The 25433-nt window shown below is 46.5% G+C and overlaps 1 protein-coding gene across 1 annotated transcript in view; it reads right to left on the reverse strand.

Moving 5' to 3' along the window:
- The window catches only part of RASGRF1 (Ras protein specific guanine nucleotide releasing factor 1), a 328543-nt gene that overhangs the window by 176966 nt on the left and 126144 nt on the right, over positions 1 to 25433 (reverse strand). The window contains exons 2-3 of the mRNA XM_030192898.1: positions 11876 to 11982; positions 10201 to 10348 (exon numbers count right to left, since the gene is read on the reverse strand). Coding sequence (XP_030048758.1) covers positions 10201 to 10348; positions 11876 to 11982 — 255 coding nt within the window. The remainder of the gene's footprint in view (positions 1 to 10200; positions 10349 to 11875; positions 11983 to 25433) is intronic.

Here is a 25433-nt window from a genome sequence, read left to right on the forward strand (position 1 = left end):
CTCCTCTTCAATCTGTTCAAAATTCTGCTGCACGACTAATATTCCGCCAGTGTCGTTATGCTCATATTAGCCCTCTCCTCAAGTCACTTCACTGGCTTCCTATCCGTTTCCGCATACAGTTCAAACTCCTCTTATTGACCTATAAGTGCATTCACTCTGCAGCTCCTCAGTACCTCTCCACTCTCATCTCTCCCTACATTCCTCCACGGGAACTCCGTTCACTGGGTAAATCGCTCTTATGTGCACCCTTCTCCTCCACTGCTAACTCCAGACTCCGTTCCTTTTATCTTGCTGCACCATATGTCTGGAATAGACTTCCTGAGCCGGTACATCAAGCTCCATCTCTGGCCGTCTTCAAATCTAAGCTAAAGGCCCACCTTTTTGATGCTGCTTTTAACTCCTAACCCTTATTCACTTGTTCAGAACCCTTATTTTATCATCCTCACTTTAATATTCCCTTATCCCTTATTTGTTCTGTTTGTCTGTCCTAATTAGATTGTAAGCTCTGTCGAGCAGGGACTGTCTCTTCATGTTCAAGTGTACAGCGCTGCGTACGTCTAGTAGCACTTTAGAAATGATAAATAGTAGTAGTAGTAAAAGAGAGACCAGACTACAACTACATAACATACAATGCATATACTCAACTTCTAAATACTTATACAGTTAGAAGATAGACCACATTATACCCTTCATAACAGAGAACGCATATACTCATCTCCCAGGCCTTACACCATCTGAAAAAAGACCAGATTACACCCTACATAAAGGTGCAATGTGTAGACTGAGTCCCTTGGCCTCTTAAAGTCAGAACAGAAACCAGCTTCGCAGAATATGTGGGGCTGATTCCAGCCACACTCTGTGTATGGTAGGTTGCAGATTTTGGACCCAGAATACTCCTTTATTCGAGGAACTGCAAAATCAGTAACAGCTTAAGGAAAGGGGTCTCTATTAATCTTCAAAGAGTAGCAGCATCTGTACCCACACATTGCAACTGAAAGCTTTAGCTTATAAATATTCTACTTAGAGATCTGTAATATCAAATAAGCCAAATTTGCACATGAAAGTAGATCCTCGATTGATCTTTTGCTACAAAGAAGAAAGAGCAGTCACTCGGAGAAGAGAATGCAGCAGACAGAGGAAATTTTCATGAAATGGCAGACAGAACTTTGGGTTAAGCCTTTTCAGATTGGAGAAAACATAGCTGAGGGGGGATACGATAGAGGTCTACAAAATCCTGAGTGGAGTAGAATGGGTAAACGTTAATTTGTTTACTCTTTCAAAAAGTAAGAAGATTAAATACATCGTAACAGTTTTAAAACAAATAGAAAAAAATATTTTTTCATTCAATCAATAATTAAGCTCTGGAACTTGTTGTCGGAAGAGGTGGTAGCAGTGATTAGCATATCTAGGTTTAAAAAAGGTTTGCACAATTACCTGGAGGAAAAGTCCATAAACTGCTATTAAATGTAGACAGAGAGAAAACCACTACTTATCGCTGGGGCTGGTATCATGGAATCTTGCTACTCTTTGGGATTCTGGAATCTTGTTGCGTTACATAGTCTAATGAAGGATGAAACTATAATCATCAAGAAAGCTGATATGGGAGCAGCGGTGGTGATTCAAGATAAAAATAAATATACTGAAGAAGCCAAGAAGTCAAGTAATGCCACTGTTTTTCAGATGTTATCTTTAAATTTAATATTGAAAATTACTAAAAGTAGGTTGAAATTGGGATTCCTTAGTTTTAAGGACTATGCATTTTTGAATAGCAAATTCTCAGTAACACCAGTGCTATATTTGTTACCTAACATTCATACAAAGTTAGATAATTCACTTGGTCGTCCAATTATATCATCAAGGAAATCATTACTTGAACCCTTATCCATATTTGTGTATCATTTCTTGAGCCATGAAGTTACTAAAAGTCTATCATACATAAGGGATACCATTCATTTTTAAAATATCTTAGCTGAAGTGGATCCAGATGAAATTCCATTTGTGATGGTCACCACGGATATTACCTCATTATATACTTTTATTCCCCAAGATGAGGCTGTTGATGTGGTTTCTTTAATGTTTATTTATTTTTTTATTTTATTGCATTTGTATCCCACATTTTCCACCTATTTGCAGGCTCAATGTGGCTTACAAAAACCTGTTATGGCATCACCATTCCAGGTTAGCAGATACAATTGGTGTTACAACAAGATCAGGGATGAGAAGAAAGATCTATACAGACAGTTATAGGAAGATACCTATCAGAATAGGGTGAAGTGGTGCAGTGTTATGATTAAGTTATGGATTCCCATTGTAGGCCTTGTTGAAGAGATAGGTTTTCAGAGATTTGCGAAAGTTAATTATTTCAGTAATCATTTTCAGGTCAGTTGGTAGCGCATTCCAAAGCTGTGTGCTCATGTAAGAGAAGCTAGTCGCATGTGTTAGCTTGTATTTTACTCCTTTACAGTTGGGGAAGTGTAGATTAAGGAATTTGCGGGCTGTTCTTTTAGCATTTCTGGGAGGCAGGTCCACGAGGTCTAGCATGTAGCTCGGGGCATCTCTGTGGATGATTTTGTGAACCATCGTGCAGATCTTGAATGCGATACACTCTTTCAGTGGGAGTCAGTGAAGTTTCTCTCTTAGGGGTTTTGCACTTTCATATTTTGTTTTACCAAATATGAGTCTGACTGCGGTATTTTGGGCTGTTTGCAGTTTCTTGATAGTTTGTTCTTTGCAGCCGGAGTGGAAGAGTGGCCTAGTGTTTAGGGTGGTGGACTTTGGTCCTGAGGAACTGAGTTTGATTCCCGGCACAGGCAGCTCCTTGTGACTCTGGGCAAGTCACTTAACCCTCCATTGCCCGCCGCATTGAGCCTGCCATGAGTGGGAAAGCGCAGGGTACAAATGTAACAATAAATAAATAAATAAATAATGCGTTGCAGTAGTCCAGGTGACTTAGCACCATCAATTGTATCAGGTTATGGAAAATGGATCTTGGGAAGAAAGGTTTTACTTGTTTGAGTTTCCACATGGAGTGGAACATCTTTTTCGTTGTGTTCTTCACGTGGGTTTTGAGTGTGAGATTTCAATCAATGGTAACTCCAAGAATTTTCAGATTGTGTTTTTTCTGCGTTGAGTTTTAGCTGGAATGCATCAGCCCAGGAGTGCATGATTTGGAGGCTTTGATTGATCTCATTGGTGATTTCCCTTAGGTCGTGTTTCCCTTAGGTCGTGTATAAATCGTGACATCGTCTGCATATATATAGGGGTTGAGGTTATGATTGGCTAGTAGCTTGGCTAAGGGTATCATCATTAGGTTGAAGAGGGTTGGTGAGAGGGGGGATCCTTGGGGAACTCCACATTCAGGTGTCCATGGGGCTGAAATATCCTCATTTGCTATTACTTGGTATGATCTTGTGGTCAAGAATCCTCTGAACCAGTTCAGAACATTACCTCCAACTCCAAAGTATTCTAGAATATTTAGTAATATTCCATGGTTGACCATGTTGAAGGCACTGGACATGTCAAATTGTAGGAGGAGTATGTTATTGCCAGTTGCAATTGTTTTTTAAAATGTGCTCATTAACGTCACTAGTACAGTTTCAGTGGTTCGAACGGAATCCTGATTGAGACTCATGTAGAATTGAGTATTTATATAGGTAATCCGTGAGTTGTTTCGTCACTACGCCTTCCATGAGTTTGGTTATTAGTGGGATGGATGCTACTGGGCGATAAAATTGGTTAGGTCATTTGTACCTTTCTTTACATCTTTACGTAAAGGGGTAAGTAGAATGTTTCCTTTATCCGTAGGGAAGGTGCCATTTTGTAGAATGTAATTTAGGTGCCTCGTGAGGTCTGTTTTGAATAGCTGAGGGGCAGATCTTATAAGGCTGGTAGGGCAGATATCTAATTTGCATTGCAACTTAGCATATCTTCCGAGCGATTGGGAGATGCTTTCGATCGGAAGTATGTCAAAATTGGTCCATGATCGGTCTGCTGGGAATTCCCCGGGTATTGGGTCTAGACACTCAAGGAGGTTTATGTAATCTGTTGTATTGATAGGTATCATGAGTCGTAGCTTCATAATTTTCTCTTTGAAGTAGTTCGCAAGATTGGTTACTGATGGAGTGTCTGTGTTGTTAGTAGTCACCGGAGTAGTATTTAGTAGTTTGTTTACGAGTAGGAAGAGTTTATGTGTATCTTTGTAATTTGGTCCGATTTTTGTTTTATAATATGTTCTTTTAGTTTGTCTGATGGTGTATTTGTATTTTCTTTGTAGTTGTTTCCAGTCATTGAGTTTGTAGTCGTCTTTTTTCTTATTTCATGCTCTCTCTATGTTGGAATTTAGACCAAGACCTCATCAGATTTCCACAGATTTTTAAATTAAGTTACAAGGTCATGAAAGAAAATTTTTTCATTTTCTAGAAGCTATTATTTTTAGGGAAAACAGGGGTAGCCTTGGGAGCTATGTTTGCTCTTTCAATTGCCAATCTTTACATGTCAAGGTTTGAGAAAGAATAGCTTTCTGTGACAAGGTTTTTTTGTTGGCACTGCTATATTGATGATATATTCATGTTATATACTTAGATGATGTATATTCAGAGAAGTCCTGGCGGGACCTCTTAAGGATTATTTAATAGATCTTTAAAGATGGGAGAAGTTCCTCGGGACTGGAGATGAGCTGATGTGGTTCCTCTTCAGAAAAGTGGAAACAGGGAAGAAGTGAGAAGCTACAGGCTGGTAAGCCTCATGTCAGTGGTAGGGAAAATAATGGAGTTGTTGTTGAAGGAAAGGATAGTTAACTTCATAAGAATATAAGAGTAGCCCTACTGGGTCAGACCATAAGTACATAAGTATTGCCATACTGGGACAGACCAAAGGTCCATCAAGCCCAGCATCCTGTTTCCAACAGTAGCCAATTCAGGTCACAAATACATGGCAAGATCCCAAACAGTACAAAACATTTTATACTGCTTATCCCAGAAATAGTAGATTTTCACCAAGTCCAATTTAATAATGGTCTATGGACTTTTCCTTTAGGAAGCCGTCCAAACCTTTTTTATACCCCGCTAAGCTAACCGCTTTTACCACATTCTCTGGCAACGAATTCCAGAGTTTAATTACACATTGAGTGAAGAAAGTTCTTGACTTAACAATGATTACGAATGAACGTTAATGCTACAACACTATCTCTGATCTTGATAATGAACTCTCCATAATTTGCTTTCTCTTATGAACATGTATGCATTACCAACTTGTATTTCCTCATACCGGAAATGCGATTGCCATGACAGAACAATGTAAGCCACATTGAGCCTGCACATAGGTGGGAAAATATGGGATACAAATGCAATAAACAAATAAATTTACTACATTGTAGCTTCATCGCATGCCCCCTAGTCCTAGTATTTTTGGAAAGCGTAAACAGACACTTCACGTCTACCCGTTCCACTCCACTCATTATTTTATAGACCTCTATCATATCTCCCCTCAGCCGCCTTTTCTCTAAGCTGAAGAGCCCTAGCCGCTTTAGCCTTTCCTCATAGGGAAGTCATACCATCCCCTTAATCATTTTCGTCGCCCTTCTCTGCACCTTTTCTAATTCCACTATATCTATTTTGAGATGCGGCGACCAGAATTGAACACAATATTCAAGGTGTGGTTGCACCATAGAGCAATACAAAGGCATTATATCATCCTCGTTTTTGTTTTCCATTCCTGTCCTAATAATACCTAACATTCTATTTGCTTTCTTAGCCGCAGCAGCACACTGAGCAGAGGGTTTCAACGTATCATCAACAACGACACCTAGATCCCTTTCTTGGTAGGTGACTCCTAACATGGAACCTTGCATGACATAGCTATAATTCAGGTTCTTCTTTCCCACATGCATCACTTTGCACTTGCTCACATTAAACGTCATCTGCCATTTAGACGCCCAGTCTCCCAGTCTCGTAAGGTCCTCTTATAATTTTTCACAATCCTCCCGCAATTTTACGACTTTGAATAACTTTGTGTCATCAGCAAATTTAATTACCTCACTAGTTACTCCCATCTCTAGATCATTTATAAATATGTCAAAAAGCAGCAGTCCCAGCACAGACCCCTGGGGAACCCCACTAACTACCCTTCTCCATTGAGAATACTGACCTTTTAACTCTACTCTCTGTTTTCTATCTTTTAACCAGTTTTTAATCCACAATAGAGCACTACCTCCTATCCCATGACTCTCCAATTTCCTCTAGAGTCTTTCATGAGGTACTTCGTCAAACACCTTCTGAAAATCCAGATACACAGTATCAACCAGCTCACCTTTTTCCACATGTTTGTTCACCCCTTCAAAGAAATGTAATAGATTGGTGAGGCAAGATTTCCCTTCACTAAATCCATGCTTTGTCTCATTAATCCATGCTTTTGAATATGGTCCATCTAGCCCAGCATCCTGTTTTCCAAACTGTGGCCAAGCTAGGTCACAAATACAGTACCTGGCAGAAACCCAAATTGTGGCAACACTCCATACTACAAATCCCAGGGCAAGCAGTTGCTTCCCATGTCTGTCTCAATAGCAGACTATGGATTTTTCCTCCAGGAATTTATCCGAACCTTTTTTAAACCCAGATACGTTAACCGCTGTTACCACTTCCTCCGGCAAGGAGTTCCAGAGCTTAACTATTTTTTGAGTGAAAAATATTTCCTCCTATTTGATTTTGCTGATGTTATAGAGAAAGAAGTGACAGGTTTTGGCTATCTGCTGGATATGAGCAGAGAAGGAGAGGGAGGAGTCGAAGATGACTCCAAGGTTGCGGGCAGATGAGACAGGGAGGATGAGGGTGTTGTCGACTGAAATAGAGAGTGGAGGGAGAGGAGAAGACAATGAGCTCGGTCTTGGCCATGTTCAGTTTCAGGTGGCGGTTGGACATCCAGACAGCAATGTCGGATAAGCAGGCCGATACTTTGGCCTGGGTTTCCACAGTGATGTCTGGTGTGGAGAGATAAAGCTGGGTGTCATCAGCATAAAGATGATATTGGAAACCATGAGATGAGATCAGGGAGCCCAGGGAAGAGGTGTAGATTGAAAAAAGAAGGGGTCCAAGGACAGATCCCTGAGGAACTCCAACAGAGAGTGGGATGGGGGTGGAAGAAGATCCATGAGAATGTACTCTGAAGGTACAGTGGGAGAGATAAGAGGAGAACCAGGAGAGGACAGAGCCCTGGAACCCAAATGAGGATAGTGTATCAAGAAGTAGATTATGATTGACAGTGTCAAAAGCAGCGGATAGGTCGAGGAGGATGAGGATGGAGTAGTGAACTTTGGATTTGGCAAGGAACAGGTCATTACAGACTTTAGTGAGTGCCGTTTCTGTCGAGCTGCTAGAATCTATCATTGCACATCCGGCTACCAAAAGTAAATTGCAAAGTCCTTATCCCCTGTGCTTAGATTTGGGTGCCAAAATCGGTCATTTCTCTCAATGGACAGTGCTAAATAGTGGACTGCCGCAGGGATCTGTACTGGAACCGGTACTATTTAAAATATTTAGAAATGATCTGGAAATGGCAACAACAAGTGAGGTGATTAAATTTGTGGACTTTGAAAAATTGCAGGAAGACCTTAGGAAAAGGGAAGACAGGACATCCAAATGGCACAAAAAAACAAAAACAAAGAGAGAAATTTAATATGGATAAGTGATCCACATTGGGAAGAATAATCCAAATCATAGTTACCTGATGCTATGGTCCACCTTGGGAGTCAGCATCCAGGAAAAGATCAAGTGTCATTGTAGAAAATATGCTTAAATCTTCTGCTCAGTGTGTGGCGGTGTCCAAAAAAGCAAACAGGGTTCTAGGAATTATTAGGACAGGGATGGTAAATAAGACCGAAAATACAATAATGCCTCAATCATTAGGCATATAGATAGCTGGGTGGCTGGTGGACGTGAGGATCGCCTGGTGACTTGCCTGCCTGGTGCGAAGGTGACGGACCTCACGCGTCACCTAGATAGGATTTTAGATAGTGCTGGGGAGGAGTCGGCTGTCTTGGTACATGTGGGTACCAATGACATAGGAAAATGTTGGAGAGAGGTTCTGGAAGCCAAATTTAGGCTCTTAGGTAGAAAGCTCAAATCCAGATCCTCTAGGGTAGCATTTTCTGAAATGCTACCTGTTCCACGCGCAGGGCCCAAGAGACAGGCAGAGCTCCGGAGTCTCAATGCGTGGATGAGACGATGGTGCAGGGAGGAGGGTTTTAGATTTGTTAGGAACTGGGCGACATTCTGGGCAGTATCATTTTTCAGCGATAATGGAAACCAAAGGCGCCCAGCTCAAAAACGAACAAATCCAAGGCATTGGTTTGTGGGAGGGGCCAGGATTCGTAGTGCACTGGTCCCCCTCACATGCCAGGACACCAACCGGGCACCCTAGGGGGCACTTGTAACAATTTTTAAAAAATTTAACTACCTCTGAAGTCCATAGCTCTCTTCCCTTGGGTGCTGAGCCCCCCAAATCTCCCCTCAAAACCCACTCCCCACAACTCTACACCATTACCATAGCACTTATGGCTGAAGGGGGGCACCTAGATGTGGGTACAGTGAGTTTTGGGGGCGGTTTGGAGCGCTCCCATTTACCACCACAAGTGTGACGGGGGGGGGGGGGGGGGGGGGAGGAGGATGGGCCTGGGTCCACCTAGCTGAAGTCCACTGCACCCACTAACAATTGCTCCAGGGACCTGCATACTGCTGTGATGGAGCTGGGTATGACATTTGAGGCTGGCATACAGGCTGGAAAAAAAAGGTTTTAAGGTTGTTTTTTTTTGGTGGGAGGGGGTTAGTGACCACTGGGGGAGTCAGGGGTGGTCATCTGGTCATTTAGGGCACTTTTTTGGGACTTGTTTGTGAAAAAAAGGGTCCAAAAAAAGTTATCTAAATTCGCGCTAAAAACACCTTTCTTTTTTCGATTATCGGCCGAGGACGCCCATCTCTCCTCGGCCAATAAACATGCCACAGTCCCACCTTCACCACGCCTCCGACATGCCCCCGTCAACTTTGGCCGTTTCTGCGACAGATTGCAGTTGAAGACGCCCAACTTTCGATTATACCGATTTGGACGCCCACGGGAGAGAGACGCCCATCTCCCGATTTGGGTCGAAATATGGGCGTCTTTCTCTTTCGAAAATAAGCTGGATAGGAAATCAAATACGCTAGCGTTTAACTTTAAAAAAAGGAGACTATGATAAAATGAGAAGAATGGTGGAAAACAAACGTAGAGGAGCAGCTGGGAGGGTCAAAAATTTTCATCTCTTTCACTATCGCCCTTCCCTCCATGGTCTCCCTAATTTCTCTCTGTATTGGCCACTGTTGGAAGCAGGATACTGGGCTAGATGGACCACTGGTCTGACCCAGTATGGCTGTTCGTATGTTCTTGTCCTGGAGACCAGGGGAGCTGGAGAGATATTCGGGAGACCAGGGGAGGGGTAGGAGAAGAGAAATGCTGGATGCAATGGGTGGAGCGGGGGGGAAGGGAAGGGAAGGAAAAAGAGATGCTGGACACCATGGGAGGGGAAGAGGGAGGGAAGCAGTGAGATGCTGAAGAGAGGCTAAGAGTGGTAAGAAGGGAGAGAAATCCTAGAGACTATTTGTGGGTTGAGGGGGAGGTAGGAAGAGAGATGCTGGATGCTATGAGGGGAAGTATGGGATGGTAGAGAAGGCCTGGGGAGCAGGGTTCAGGCAGGGTTAAAGGTGGAGTTTGGGTATCCCCCAAACAAAAATGCATTCTACTGCCCCTGTTTCAAACAGTAGCTAGACTAGGAAATACTCCAGAAAACTAATATATAACAGGTTTAAAACAAATCTGAGAAAGTATTTTTTCATTCAACACACAATTATGTTGCTGGAAAATGTGGTCAGGGGAGTTAGCGTAGTTGGGTTTATAAATGGTTTAGATACATTTCTGGAGGAAAAGTCCTTAAACAATTTTTAGCCATGTCAACTAGAGAAAGCTTCTGTTTATCCCTGGGAGTGAACATTATTCGTTGAGACTATCAGACCCGATGGTCTGACTTGTTATAGCATGTCTTATGTTCTTAGCAGTAATTCAGTGAAATGAAATCTAATATGCAACGGAGAGATGTGCTGCTCTCTCAGTACAAACTTTTCTCCTTTGAGCAGATAGACTGAGGTGTAATGGCCAGGAGGGGGCGCAAGTGTTTCTTACCTCTGATTTCAACCGTTCCACTTCTATTTCCCCATCTTCGATTTGTTGTCGCAGTTGCTTTGCTACAGTTTTTTCAGTCTCTACAATCTGAAGCAGGTGGAGGTATTTCTGCATTAACCCTTCATGTTCTGTCGCCAGATTTCTATAACTATTTGAGAAAAAATAATTAATTTCTGCATGTAGCTGACACTGAGTTTAACAAATTCAATCTTTACATAAGCAAGTAATCCAAAAGATGCTCAGATTCAGAAACAGGAACAACGGAGGTTTTGGGTGCAAAAGGATGCTTGTCGTATTGACCTTCAGTCCCTCTACATCTATCTCTGCAATCATAGAGTACCCCTGAGTCTTTCACAGGGACCCTGCACTTTCTCCATGTCTTCCTGTACCATCACAGGTATCCACCAATTATCCTTTACAATCTCTATAGTACAAGGTCTTCTCCAGTCCCTCCTTGCTGTCTGTATAATCACAGGGCTACTCTAGTTCCTCTGTGGCTCTGATTTTAATACAGGGCTCCTTCAGTCACTCCTCCTCCTCTGTATGATCACGGGGGCCCCTCCAGTCCCTCCTTCCTCTCTGTATAGTCACAGGGTCCCTCCAGTCCCTCCTTCCTCTCTGTATAGTCACAGGGCCCCTCCAGTCCCTCCTTCTTCTCTTTATATAATCACTGGGCCCCTCCAGTCCCTCCTTCTCTGTGTAGTCACAGGGCCCCTCCAGTTTCTCCTTCCTCTCTGTGTAGTCACAGGGCCCCTTCAGTCCCTCCTTCCTCTTCGTGTAGTCACAGGGCCCCTTCAGTCTTTCCTTCCTCTCTGTATAGTTACAGGGCTCCTTCAGTTTCTCCTTCCTCTCTGTATAGTCACAGGGCCCCTCCAGTCTCTCCTTCCTCTTCATATAATCATTGGGCCCCTCCAGTCCCTCCATCTTCTCTGTGTAGTCAAAGGGCCCCTCCAATCTCTCCTTCCTCTCTGTATAGTCACAGGACCCTCCAGTCCCTCCTTCCTCTCCGTGTAGTCACAGGGCCCCTTCAGTCTCTCCTTCCTCTCTATGTAGTCACAGGGCCCCTCCGGTCCCTCCTTCCTCTCTGTGTAGTCACAGTGCCTCTCCAGTTTCTCCTTCCTCTCTGTGTAGTCACAGGGCCCCTCCAGTCTGTCCTTCCTCTCTGTGTAGTCACAGGGCCCCTCCAGTCCCTCCTTCCTCTCTGTGTAGTCACAGGGCCCCTCCAGTCCCTCCATCCTCTCTGTATAGTCACAGGGCCCCTCCAGTCCCTCCTTCCTCTCTGTGTAGTCACAGGGCCCCTCCAGTCCCTCTATCCTCTCCATATAGTCACATGGCCCCTCCAGTCCCTCCTTCCTCTCCGTGTAGTCACAGGGCCCCTCCAGTCACTCATTCCTCTCTATATAGTAACAGGACTCTTTCAGTACCTACTTGGCTCTCTCTATAGTCAGAGGGCCCTTTTAACCCTCTTTGTGATCACAGAGGTCCTCCAATCCCTCAATGGCTTTCATGGGAATCACAGCTCCCCTCCTCTCTGCATGGCTGGTCTTCCCCAGCAGTGACAGCAGTGGGTGGGTTAGCAGCTTTGGGACAGGCAGTGATCGAGATGGGATGTGGTCGTAGGGTTGTGGCAGTCGCATTATGAACACTAGCAGCAAGCACTAGGGTCTGCTCTTACCTGGCATGAGTTATTGCTGCTATCCAGTCATCGCAATCTTTTGCATCCTCACTTCTCAGCTCCAGTACCTTTTGGTTTTCATGGTTAAAATTCACAGTAAAATAATACTGTAGAGACAAATAGTAAAGATTATTATTACCCTTAATATGTATTTACTATAATCAGATAAGCTTGGCCGTAATTTTTGGGGGGGCTCAAAAAAATATTAACATAATTGTTAAAATCTGCAGAAACAGATTATCACATTATTCCCACAATTCCCTTGAAAGGTCGTCATATTATTCTCACAATTCCGGGAAACAGGACATTGCATCATTCTGGCAATGTCCAATAAACCCTGGTCACAATTCTCCCACTCTCCAGGACTACGTCATTACATCATCCACAGTCTCCAGGAATGGGTTATTATGTCATTCCCCGAATCCACGAAAACACATCATCACATCATTCCAACAAGCTTCAGGAACAGGATATTATATCACTCCCACAAACCATGGGTATAGGTCACTGCATGAATCCTATAAGTGCCAGGAAATGGCCTTTGTATCATGCACACAGCTATTAGAAACAAGTCACTGCAACACAACTTCACCTCTAAATGCCTCTCTTGCCAAGCAGGATCTCCTAGGAATCACTATGGTGTTGGGATCTGGAAAAGCTGGTCAAGTGGTTGAAGATGGGGGGGGGGGGGGGGGGGGGGGGGGGGGAGCCCAGCTTCAGGAGGTGGGGCAAGATGATAAATAAAAGGGACTGTGTTTGGTGGAAAGGGGTCTTTGGTTGCCCAGCCCTGAGACCCTGAGTACTGAGCAGGAGTCCTGGAGCCAAACAGGTGAACTCTGGCATGGCTGGTTGATGAAACTTCTGCCAGAGGGGAGGGGGGTCTATAGTTGGATTCCCAGAGTGGGAGACTGTGAGAAGGAAAGAGAGCCTGCTGGGAAAAGACACCCCAGGTAGGAGGGAAGTGGGCACGGAGGAGCCCCACTCCCGGCAGGACTTTTGCCAATTGCCCAGGGGATTTCTGATCTGGGATGGGCCTGACTTATATTGAACATTAGCTGAATGCACGTGAACTGTAATTATGTGGGTTATTCTATGAATTGTTATTTGGTTTGAGTTGATTCAGTAAATGAAAAGTTTGAAGTTTACCTTTGGTCATTATTTGAAAGTGGATTTTTGCAGAACCCAGGGTGGGAATACCCTTCAGCCTACTGGAGATTTTCTTTAGCCCCAGCCTGCACCCATCTTATCAGATCTGAGCCTGTTTTGTGAATCCTGGTCCCAGGTGCCTGACCTAAGGAGCTTAGCTGGCATCCAAAACTGTGGGGTGAGGCCAGGATTACAAAAATGGCACTCGTGGGGTGAAAGGGTTAATTCCTCTAGGGCAGGGACACTGTGATAAAGAGATTTTTTTGGACTGAACAACCCTTTTTGGGACTGTAACTTGTTCTGTGTGGAGACAGTGGAACTGGATGCCCATACTCATGCAGAACCCTACTTTGCTCGAGGATCAGCTATGTGGAGACACCTTGGTGCAGCCCAGAACAAGGGACTGTGAGTAACATCTGGGGCCAAGTCAGGAGGAAAAGGGTCTGAAGGAACACGGCGGCTGTTCCCACCGGTGGGAGATTCTGAGGGAACAGAAGTTTGCTGCCACGTTTTTGTCATCTACTGTAGTACCCATGTCTCTGTCATCACACCTGGGGAAGGAACTTTCAGTGGGGCGGGTAGTGACATAGCTCAGGACCACGTTCGAGACTTCAGGACACACGTAGAAAAAGTGGAGTGAGAACATAGAGGCGCTGAGGGAAGTGAGAGTGATATACTAGAGTTGGGAGTAAGATTTCATTAAGACCTCAACATGACACACCAGCTGATGACCCAAGTGAAAATATCTGTGGAAGATGGGAGCCCGATGGGTCAGATTGTGTGTGGCGGGGTGCGAGACCTGCGAGGACCCTATGGCTGTTCAGCTAAATTGCAATTTCTTTTTGAAAGAGGGAGTACTAGAGACTGTGGTGATCACTCCTCTGGAAGAGGACACTGAGTCTAGAGACCGGTTAGGAAACCAGTCCAGCTGGGTTGGAACCTGGGCCAGATCCCTTGGGTGTAGAAGGGGAATTGGTCCGGGGGTGAGCGGTTTGGGGAGGTCCCCCTCCTAGTATGCGAGTTTGAGGAGCAGTGAGAAACTCGCTGTAGCTGACTTGAGTGATGTAGAGACTGCAAAGAGAGGACCCCGAGGCTAAGGCCAAGGGATCCAGGACCGGGGAGTATCGGCATACCCAAGCCCCTGGAGCCAAAGTAGTGCCATTGGCTAGCAGGGTGGGGTAATATCTGGAAGGAGGATGTGGACAAGGATGAAGATGGTGGACCAGGAGCTGGGGAAGGTGTAGTAGGGATGGCCACTGCTGCTATCCCACTACATCTAATGGAGAAATTGACTCTGTCCTCATTTGAAGGACCACCAAGTTACCAGTGAGAGCCGGGGAAGATGAGGCATATCCCTAAAGACTTGGAAACTGGGCTGCTTCAACCAGAGACTTTATTTCACTATTGTGTCTGGCACTAGGAGAGGGGAATCCAGTCGTGCCTATAGAGACCCTGGCGCCGGGCCCAGGGGAATCTTGCCCTCCCTCCCCCTCCCCCTCTCTCAGTGAACCTGCAGGCCTGGTCTCTACTGCTGACATTTCTCAAAAGTGCATGGCATGAGGTAAAACCAGCACTGGACGTGACTGGAAAAAATGGATTCAGTAGGTCACCCAAAACTAGTGTTCCTCAGCTTGTTCCTTGGGTTCTCTCCCTTACTCCTTGTCTCCTTCCCAACCTCTCTGAATATCAGGATCAACATTAGTCTGCCCAATATTCAGCACTTTGACTGCCTGCCAATGGCGTTCTGTCACGACTATGGCTGTGACTACCCTCATACTTACCCTGTTTCAGGGAGTCAGTGGCTGTGCTGGCTTCTGCTTGTCTCTGTCTCTGTCTCTGTCTTAGTTTCTCTCTGGCTCTGTGTGCTGATTGCCCTACTGAACCTCACCTGTGTGGGCTATGCCTCTTCCAAGATGGCTGCCGCCTCTTCGTCTTTGCCAGTATCCAAGATGGCTCCCGCTGTTACTTTCTATGGGATGCCTGCTCTGAGTGTCAAGCCTCTGTTTGGTTGCAAGGTGATTGCTGCACCTGTGGCTCTGGTGTTGATGGGCTTTATTAGTCACCTGAAGACTACAGTCCTGGCCTTTGCATTGCCATTCGCTCCGCAGTGCTTTAGGTCCTGAGGTTAGTGTGCGGTTAGCACCATTTGCTTTCCTTGTTATTTGCTCTGTGGGTCTCCTACCCTTCTGTGGGTTTTCTACCCTTCTGTGTTTATCACCTGTGGGTTTCCAGCCCTTCTGTGTTTGCTCTGTGTATGTTTCCAGGGTATGACTTGTTAGCTTGGGCACAGCTTTGTTGTTTGCTGGTGTATAGCTTTCTAAGTCTTCTGCGTTTGCTCTGTGGATGTTTCCAGGGTATGACTTGTTAGTTTGGGCACAGCTTTATTGTTAGCTGATGTACAGCTTTACTAAGTCCTCTGAGTTTGTTCTGTGTTTGTTCCTAGTGTTAGACTAGCTAGCTCAGGCTCCGTCTGGCTTGTTGCCTGTGCTTAGCTCTGCTAGCTCTCTGTGTTTGTTCTTAGTGTTTGACTTGCTAGCTTGGGCACAGCTTTGTTGTTAGCTGATGTACAGCTTTACTAGTCTTCTGAGTTTGCTCTGTGTATGTTTCCAGGGTTTGACTTGTTAGCTGGGGCACAGCTTTGTTGTTAGCTGGTGTATAGCTTTGCAGGTCTCCTGAGTTTGTTCTATGGGGTTTCTTCCCTTCTGTGTTTATGGTTCTGTGGGTTTCCAGCCCTTCTGTGTTTATGGTTCTGTGGGTTTCCAGCCCTTCTGTGTTTTATGGTTCTGTGGGTTTCCAGCCCTTCTGTGTTTTCTTGCTTTATGGGTGTTCAGCCCTTCTGTTACCATTGCTTTGAACCTGCCTACCGCCAGAACCCGGACATTCCCTGCCTGTCTGCCTTGACATCGCCTAGGAGCCAGGGGGCTCTCCTGGATCTTCATTCCGGCTGTTCCTGCTTGCAAGCTCCAGTTCCGGGTGTTCCTGTAAGCCCTACCGGCTGTCAGAACCTGAGGGCTCAACCCGAGGGGGAAGACAGCCAAGTGTAGGTGAAGACTAGGTCCAGGGTGTTCCAGCTCCGCGGGTTCCGTTCCAGTGTATTCCAGTCCAGTGGGTTTCTCTCCGGTATGTTCCAGTCCAGTGGGGCCACTCCAGTGTGTCCAGTCCAGCGGGCCCCACTCCAGTGCGCACCCGTCCGGTGCGTTCCAGTTCCGAGTGTTCCGGTGTAGAACTCCAGTCCGGAGTTCCGGTCCAGTTTTGTCTCCTCTCAACCTGGAGGGTGATTTTGCCTTAAAGGACTCACAAACCCCGCGCTCCCGGGGAAGAAGCCTGAAGGTATGCAAAGGACCTCGAGAGCGCGTCCCGCATGGGCGGGCACGCGACAGAATGCAAAGGCCATGAGTCCGGCAAGATCAGCCGTCCAGGTTGGCTACCTGTCCACAGCTTTGTTCCCTGTGGACAATCCAGGGTCCAGCACCAGTGCAGTTCCTGATTATGGTGTGGATTTCTACAACCCAATTTTTTCTCTGAACCCTGTTTTGACGCTCCATGATTACCGGGAAATACTTTTGTCTGATCCTGCCCTGAAGGATACTCCTGAAGCAGCAGCTGAAAGAAAGCGTCTCTGGTGGCGTCTGGTCCGCCATAGCCCAGTTTCTGACATGAATCCTGCTATCTCGCTCTGGGATTACCGCCTCAGACTTCTGGAGGAGCCAGCTCTGCGGGATACTCCGGAGGCTGAGGCCGAAAGAAGACGCCGGGGAATTCCTCCGCTCAGGCACCCTCAGCAGAGCAGCCTGCGGTACCATAGCGGGTTAGTTCCTATTCAGGATTACAGTCCACCAGCGCTGAGTCCAGTCCGAGGAGGGTTTCAAGCAGAGCCTTCGAACCCTGTTCGAGTGAAGCCGCCAGCTAAGTTTCTGAGTTCAGCCCGAGGGACGGTTCTATGCAGGTCCATGAGGTCCGGCCAAGTGAGACGGCGTACCAAGCCTCTGATTCCAGTCCAAGAAGGGCCGACACCTAGGTCCCTGAATCCAGTCCAGGGGGTGCTTCATACTGAGCCTCCGATTCCAGTTCAGGTAGCGCTCCCAGTCAAGCCTCTGAGTCCAGTCCGAGGGACGCTGCAAATTGAACCTCCGATTCCTGTTCGAGTGGCACAGCTGACCGAGCCTCCTGTCCTCCTTCAAGTGGCAAGCCCTTTGAAACCCCTGAGTCCAGTCCGAGGGATGCTTCTGACGGAGCCTCAGATTCCTATGCAAGTGGCGCTCCAGGTCGAGCCTCCCGTCCTCGTTCAAGTGGCACGCCCTTTGAAGTCTCCGAGTCCAGTCCGAGGGAAGCCTTCGATGGAGTCTCCAAGGCCTATGCAAGTGGCACTCCGGGTCAAGTCTCCAGTTCTTGTCCAAGTGACCCGTCCAGTCCAGCCACTGAGTCCAGTGCGAGGGGGGCTTCGAACCAAGCCTCCGATGCCAGTCCACAGGGTGGTTCAGGTGGCACCTCCGCTTCCAGTCTGGAGGGTACCTCCAATCAAGCTCCGAAGGCCAGTTCGAGCGGCGCTTCCGCTCGAGCCTCCGATCCCTGTCCAAAGGGTGTGTTCTGTCAAGCCTCAGTTAAAGTCCAGTTCGCGGGGCGCTCCCAGCCAAGCTCCTGAGTCCAGTTTGAGGGGCCCTGCCAGTCAAGCTTCTGATACCAGTCCGGGTCCCGGTCCCGGTTCAGCGCCTGTCCAGAGTTCCCGCTCCAGTCAAGACTCTGATTCTAGTCCGGATCCCAGTCCCGGTTCAGCTCCTGTTCAGTCCGAAGCAATAGCTGAGAGAAGATGTGTTCAACGGCTTGGGGCCCGGAGAAACCCATTTTCTGCATTTCAGCCTGCTAGCATGCTCTGGGGATCCCAGGGCCGTCTCCTCTTGAACCCTGCTCGGCAGACGCTGCCTGAAGCTAATGTTAGAGAGACGTCCCAGTCCGGCCAGAGGGGGGCGCCCAGCCTTGCAGCTGAATCTCCTCCGAGTTCCAGTTCCAGCCAAGATGCTGAGCCTGCTCCGAGTTCCAGTTCCAGCCAAGATGCTGCACCTGCTCCAAGTTCCAGTTCCAGCCAAGATGCTGCACCTGCTCCAAGTTCCAGTTCCAGCCAAGATGCTGAGCCTGCTCCGAGTTCCAGGTCCAGCCAAGATGCTGAGCCTGCTCCGAGTTCCAGTTCCAGCCAAGATGCTGCACCTGCTCCAAGTTCCAGTTCCAGCCAAGATGCTGAGCCTGCTCCGAGTTCCAGTTCCAGCCAAGATGCTGAGCCTGCTCCGAGTTCCAGTTCCAGCCAAGATGCTGAGCCTGCTCCGAGTTCCAGTTCCAGCCAAGATGCTGCATCTCAGACTCTAAGCCGGCATAGTGGTTGCCCAAAAAGACTTCCTGGTTTCAAGGGCCACTCCTCTTTTCAAGTTCCAGTTGTGCTTGCTACTGCCAGTCCAGTGATTCATGTTGGTGTGTTGAAGCCCATCAGGAGGTTTCACCACACTTACCCTTGGACACCTGAATCCCCTGTGGGGACCGGGAGGGGGGTCTTGAGGGGGAGGTACTGTCACGACTATGGCTGTGACTACCCTCATACTTACCCTGTTTCAGGGAGTCAGTGGCTGTGCTGGCTTCTGCTTGTCTCTGTCTCTGTCTCTGTCTTAGTTTCTCTCTGGCTCTGTGTGCTGATTGCCCTACTGAACCTCACCTGTGTGGGCTATGCCTCTTCCAAGATGGCTGCCGCCTCTTCGTCTTTGCCAGTATCCAAGATGGCTCCCGCTGTTACTTTCTATGGGATGCCTGCTCTGAGTGTCAAGCCTCTGTTTGGTTGCAAGGTGATTGCTGCACCTGTGGCTCTGGTGTTGATGGGCTTTATTAGTCACCTGAAGACTACAGTCCTGGCCTTTGCATTGCCATTCGCTCCGCAGTGCTTTAGGTCCTGAGGTTAGTGTGCGGTTAGCACCATTTGCTTTCCTTGTTATTTGCTCTGTGGGTCTCCTACCCTTCTGTGGGTTTTCTACCCTTCTGTGTTTATCACCTGTGGGTTTCCAGCCCTTCTGTGTTTGCTCTGTGTATGTTTCCAGGGTATGACTTGTTAGCTTGGGCACAGCTTTGTTGTTTGCTGGTGTATAGCTTTCTAAGTCTTCTGCGTTTGCTCTGTGGATGTTTCCAGGGTATGACTTGTTAGTTTGGGCACAGCTTTATTGTTAGCTGATGTACAGCTTTACTAAGTCCTCTGAGTTTGTTCTGTGTTTGTTCCTAGTGTTAGACTAGCTAGCTCAGGCTCCGTCTGGCTTGTTGCCTGTGCTTAGCTCTGCTAGCTCTCTGTGTTTGTTCTTAGTGTTTGACTTGCTAGCTTGGGCACAGCTTTGTTGTTAGCTGATGTACAGCTTTACTAGTCTTCTGAGTTTGCTCTGTGTATGTTTCCAGGGTTTGACTTGTTAGCTGGGGCACAGCTTTGTTGTTAGCTGGTGTATAGCTTTGCAGGTCTCCTGAGTTTGTTCTATGGGTTTCTTCCCTTCTGTGTTTATGGTTCTGTGGGTTTCCAGCCCTTCTGTGTTTATGGTTCTGTGGGTTTCCAGCCCTTCTGTGTTTTATGGTTCTGTGGGTTTCCAGCCCTTCTGTGTTTTCTTGCTTTATGGGTGTTCAGCCCTTCTGTTACCATTGCTTTGAACCTGCCTACCGCCAGAACCCGGACATTCCCTGCCTGTCTGCCTTGACATCGCCTAGGAGCCAGGGGGCTCTCCTGGATCTTCATTCCGGCTGTTCCTGCTTGCAAGCTCCAGTTCCGGGTGTTCCTGTAAGCCCTACCGGCTGTCAGAACCTGAGGGCTCAACCCGAGGGGGAAGACAGCCAAGTGTAGGTGAAGACTAGGTCCAGGGTGTTCCAGCTCCGCGGGTTCCGTTCCAGTGTATTCCAGTCCAGTGGGTTTCTCTCCGGTATGTTCCAGTCCAGTGGGGCCACTCCAGTGTGTCCAGTCCAGCGGGCCCCACTCCAGTGCGCACCCGTCCGGTGCGTTCCAGTTCCGAGTGTTCCGGTGTAGAACTCCAGTCCGGAGTTCCGGTCCAGTTTTGTCTCCTCTCAACCTGGAGGGTGATTTTGCCTTAAAGGACTCACAAACCCCGCGCTCCCGGGGAAGAAGCCTGAAGGTATGCAAAGGACCTCGAGAGCGCGTCCCGCATGGGCGGGCACGCGACACGTTCAACCTGGATATTCAATTCTAGGCCATTTCCAGCAACCAGCATTGAATATGGAACTCCTCTTGTATGAGGAAAGGCTAAAGAGGTTAGGGCTCTTCAGCTTGGAAAAGAGACGGATGAGGGGAGATATGATTGAGGTCTACAAAATCCTGAGTGGTGTAGAATGAGTATAAGTAAATCGATTTTTTACTCGTTCCAAAAGTACAAAGACTAGGGGACATTCGAGGAAGTTACATGGAAATATTTTTAAAGCAAATAGGAGGAAATATTTTTTCATTCAACGAATAGTTAAGCTCTGGAACTCTTTGCTGGAGGAGTTGGTAACAGCAGTTAGCGTATCTGGGTTTAAAAAAGGTTTGGACACGTTCCTGGAGGAAAAGTCCATAGTCTGCTATTGAGACAGACGTGGGAAGCAAATGCTTGCTCTGGGATTTATAGTATGGAGTGTTGCCACGATTTGGGTTTCTGCCAGGTACTTTTGACCTGGCTTGGCCACTGTTTGGAAAACAGAATACTGGCCTAGATGGACCAGTGTGGCTGTTCTTATGTTCTAACTTTGCAACTGAGTGAACTGTATGGATCCCAGACATAGACCAGTTTGTTCAGAGTGCAGAGGCTTTCTGCGATTGCATGGAGGCCACTGACTATCCTCCTTGGGCGGCTACCAAGGAGAAGGAATCCAGGTGGATATAAGCTCCTCTCCCAGGGAAGTATCTAGAAGACCCATGGATTGAGCCTGGAAGAATGGGAGACAAGATGTTGCTCAAATTGTGCCGGGCAGATCGTTACCTTAAGCACTTGGTGTAGGACCTTCAGCGTCTATGGTATCCATATGTTCCCTCCAGGTGATGAGTGTGGTGGAGGCACAGCACAAAGCTTGAATTCGAGACAAAATGAATAATAGAATGAGACCAGACCCAACTTGCAGGGCATAAAGCCCAGAGCACTACTACTACTTAACATTACTAAAGCGCTACTAGGATTACGCAGCACTGTACAGTTCAACAAAGAAGGACAGTCCCTGCTCAAAGGAGCTTACAATCTAATAGACAAAATGTGCAGATAGTCAAATTGGGGCAGTCCAGATTTCCTGGCTAGAGGTGAAATGGTTAGGTGCCGAAGGCGACATTGAAGAGGTGGGCTTTGAGCAAGGATTTGAAGGTGGGCAAGGAGGGGGCTTGGCGTATGGGCTCAGGAAGTTTGTTCCAAGCATAGTTCCTGAGCCCATACGCCAAGCCCCCTCCCTGCCCATCTTCAAATCCTTGCTCAAAGCCCATCTCTTCAATGTCGCCTTCGGCACCTAACCATTTCACCTCTAGCCAGGAAATCTGGACTGCCCCAATTTGACTGTCTGCACATGTTATCCATTAGATGTCCAAAAAGGATGTAAAAAGAATTGAAGCGGTGCAAAGAAAAGCTACGAGAATGGTAAGGGATTTGCGTTACAAGACGTATGAGGAGAGACTTGATGACCTGAACATGTATACTCTGGAAGAAAGGAGAAACAGGGGTGATATGATACAGACGTTCAAATATTTGAAAAGTATTAATCCGCAAACGAACCTTTTCCGGAGGTGCGAAGGCAGTAGAACGAGAGGACATGAAATGAGATTGAAGGGGGGCAGACTCAAGAAAAATGTCAGGAAGTATTTTTTCACGGAGAGAGTAGTGGATGCTTGGAATGCCCTCCCGCGGGAGGTGGTGGAAATGAAAACGGTAACAGAATTCAAACACGCGTGGGATAAACATAAAGGAATCCTATTCAGAAGGAATGGATCCTAAGGAGCTTAGCCGAGATTGGGTGGCAGAGCCAGCCGGTGGTGGGAGGCGAGGATAGTGCTGGGCAGACTTATACGTTCTGTGCCAGAGCCAGTGGTGGGAGGCGGGGCTGGTGGTTGGGAGGCGGGGATAGTGCTGGACAGACTTATACGGTCTGTGCCCTGAAGAGGACAGGTACAAATCAAAGTAGGGTATACACAAAAAGTAGCACATATGAGTTTGTCTTGTTGGGCAGACTGGATGGACCATGCAGGTCTTTTTCTGCCGTCATTTACTATGTTACTATATTAGATTAGAGGACCCCAGCTACCGGGGGTTGGTACAGCAACAATGGCTAGACTGGTCATTCTATTAGGAACCATTTGATTTCATTGATGTAGTTGATAAATATCATACCAGGAAATATTATAGTGCCACCCACATGTTGCTGGGGGGGGGGGGGGGTGCTACTATGAAGAAACCTGATCCTAAATAGTATGGGTGAAGGATGGATTCAGGACACAAGGGAAGTTGGAGAAAAATCCATGAGAAGATGAAAAGGGGTTGTTTGTGATGTGAAGGGAAGTGAGGAAACTGCCTCCAATAAATAAGAAAACCAGGGAAAAATATGTGGTTATGATAGTAACATAGTAAGTGACGCCAGATAAAGACCTGAACGGTCCATCCAGTCTACCCAACGGTCACACTCATTATCAATTCACGATTAAAATCAACAATCAATGTGATATTATACACTTTATCATAAATCTTTCTTTGGTGTTTGTGGGACATAGACCGTAGAAGTCCACCCTGCTCTGTCCTTATGTTCCAGCTACTGGAGTTGCCATCAAAGCCCACTTCAGCCCATCCAAATCCATCTTGTCATTTGCAGGATCCTGCCCAGCACTGTCTTCCGTTCCAGCTACTAAAGTTGCCATTGAAGCCCTTTCCAGCCTATCCTAAACTTTTTATTATTGCTTTATACCATCTATTTTCTGTTCCTCTGTGTTCAATCCATGACTTTTTGAATTCTGTCAATGTTTTTGGCTCTACCACCTCCCTTGGGAGGGCATTCCAGGCATCGACAACCCTCTCCGTGAAAAGGAATTTCCTGAGATTTCTCCTAAGTCTATCACCCTGCAACCTCAGCTCACGTCCTTTAGTTTTATCATTTCCCCTTCTCTGGAAAAGATTTGTTTTTATATTAATACCTTTCAAGTATTTAAATGTCTATCATAGACATATAGAAACATGACGGCAGATAAAGGCCATATGAACCATCCAGTCTGCCCATCCTCTGTAACCCCTAACTCTACCTTTTCCTAAGCAATCCCACATGCTTATCCCACGCCTTTTAAAATTCTGGAACAGTCCTTGACTCCACAACCTCCACCGGGAGGTCATTCCATGCCCCAACCACCCTTTCTGTGAAATAGTACTTCCTTAGATTACTCCTAAGCCTATTCCCTCTTAACTTCGTCATATGCCCCCTCATTCCAGAGCGCTCCTTCAGTTGAAAAAGGTTCTCTTCCTGTACATAAATGCCATTGAAGTATTTAAATGTTTCTATCATGTCTCCTGTCCCTCCTCTCTTCCAGCATATACATGTTGAGGTTCATAAGCCTGTCTTTATAATTTTTGCATTCAAGACCACTTACTAATTTCGTAGCTGCCCTCTGGACAGACTCCATCCTGTTTATATCTTTCCATAGGTGCGGTCTCCAGAACTGCACGCAGTACTCCAAATGGGGCCTCACCAGAGACTTTTACAATGGCATTATCACCTCCTTTTTCCGGCTGGTCATGCCTCTCTTTATGCACCCAAGCATCCTTCTGGCTTTGACCGTTGCTTTTTCTACCTGTTCGGAAGCTTTAAGGTAATCAGATACAATCACCCTCAAGTCCTGCTTTTCCTTCATACACTGAAGCACTTCACCCCCTATACTGTATCGTTCCCTCGGATTCTTGCGACCCTGCTTTTTTTGGGATTAAACCTTAGTTGCCAAATATTGGTCCATTCCTCCAGCTTGGCTAGGTCCTTCCTCATGTCATTCACGCCCTCTAGGGTGTCCACACTGTTGCAGAGTTTGGTATCATCCACAAAGAGACAAACCTTACCAGACAGCCCTTCCGCAATATCACTCACAAGGATATTAAAAAGAGCCGGCCCTAGGCTCGATCCCTGCGGTACTCCACTGATGACATCCTTTTCTTCAGAGCAAGCTCCATTTACCACTACCCTCTGTCTCCTTCCATTCAACCAATTTTTAACCCAAACAATTACTCTAGGTCCCATACCAAGGGCACTCAATGTATTTATCAGTCACCTGTGCAGAACCGTGTCAAAGGCTTTGTTGAAATCCAAGTATACCACACCAAGCGCCCCTCCCAAGTCCAACTGTTTGGTCACCTAGTCGAAGAAGACAGTCCGATTTGTCTGACACGACCTGCCACTAGTGAAGCCATGCTGCCTCGGGTCCTGCATGCCATTTAGTTCAAGAAATCTCACAATCATATCTCTGCTGTCCCTTGTTTCCTGTAGGATATACGTATTCAGGTCTTCCAGTCACTGCTCCTACATCTGATGGAGCAAACCCCATATCAGCCTTCATCTGGACCACTTCTTTTTAAATCCTTGGGAAGATACAGCCTCCAAAACTGAACACAATACTCCACATGGGGCCTCACCAACGACTTGTACAGGGACATCAACACCTCCTTCCTTCTGCTGGTTATTCCTCTCTCGATGCAACCTAGCATCCTTCTGGCTACAGCCACTGCCTCATCACACTTGATACTCAAGGGAATTTGCATTGGCTTCCAGTGGAAGCTATGTGTAATGACACTTAATATTTTATATGGGGATGCTCCTTTATATATGCTGGACTTAATAAGTTTCCCTAATTTGCAAAGAACAGAGATATCAAGAAACTCTTTGTTATTTCAATATCCAAGTCCAAAGGGCATTCGTTTCAAATTGATATTTTCGCATCTAATTTTTCATTTTTTTTTAATTCTTTTTTAATGATTCTACATATGTAGTCAATTTTTAAAGTCATTCTGTAATTCTCTGGGGATTCTCCGGAACTCTTGTATACTGTTATCCACATAAGAATATTTGTGTTGTATTGTATTGAGTTGTCTTGTGAAAACTTGTGAATGTTTTGTTGGGTGACAAAAAGATTATGTACAAGTGAGGGAAATAAGGGTGACAGTGTAACCCATTTGTTTGTTCTGTTGAAATGTTATGTGCTGAAGAAGTTAATAAAAGAATGTTGAAATGAACCTCTGATGACAAAGGAAAAATGACTCCTCCCCCCTCAGGAGAATGCCTCTGATACTAAGCAGGAGATGAGAGGATCTCCTGGGGGGGGGGGGTCACTTTGGTGCTGGGAGCTACAAAAGCTGGCCAGATGGGTGGAGATGGGGGTAGCTCAGAGCTCAGCCTCAGGAGGTGGGGCAAG

Source organism: Microcaecilia unicolor, chromosome 1 (genome assembly GCF_901765095.1).
Source record: "Microcaecilia unicolor chromosome 1, aMicUni1.1, whole genome shotgun sequence".
Lineage (NCBI taxonomy): Eukaryota > Metazoa > Chordata > Amphibia > Gymnophiona > Siphonopidae > Microcaecilia > Microcaecilia unicolor.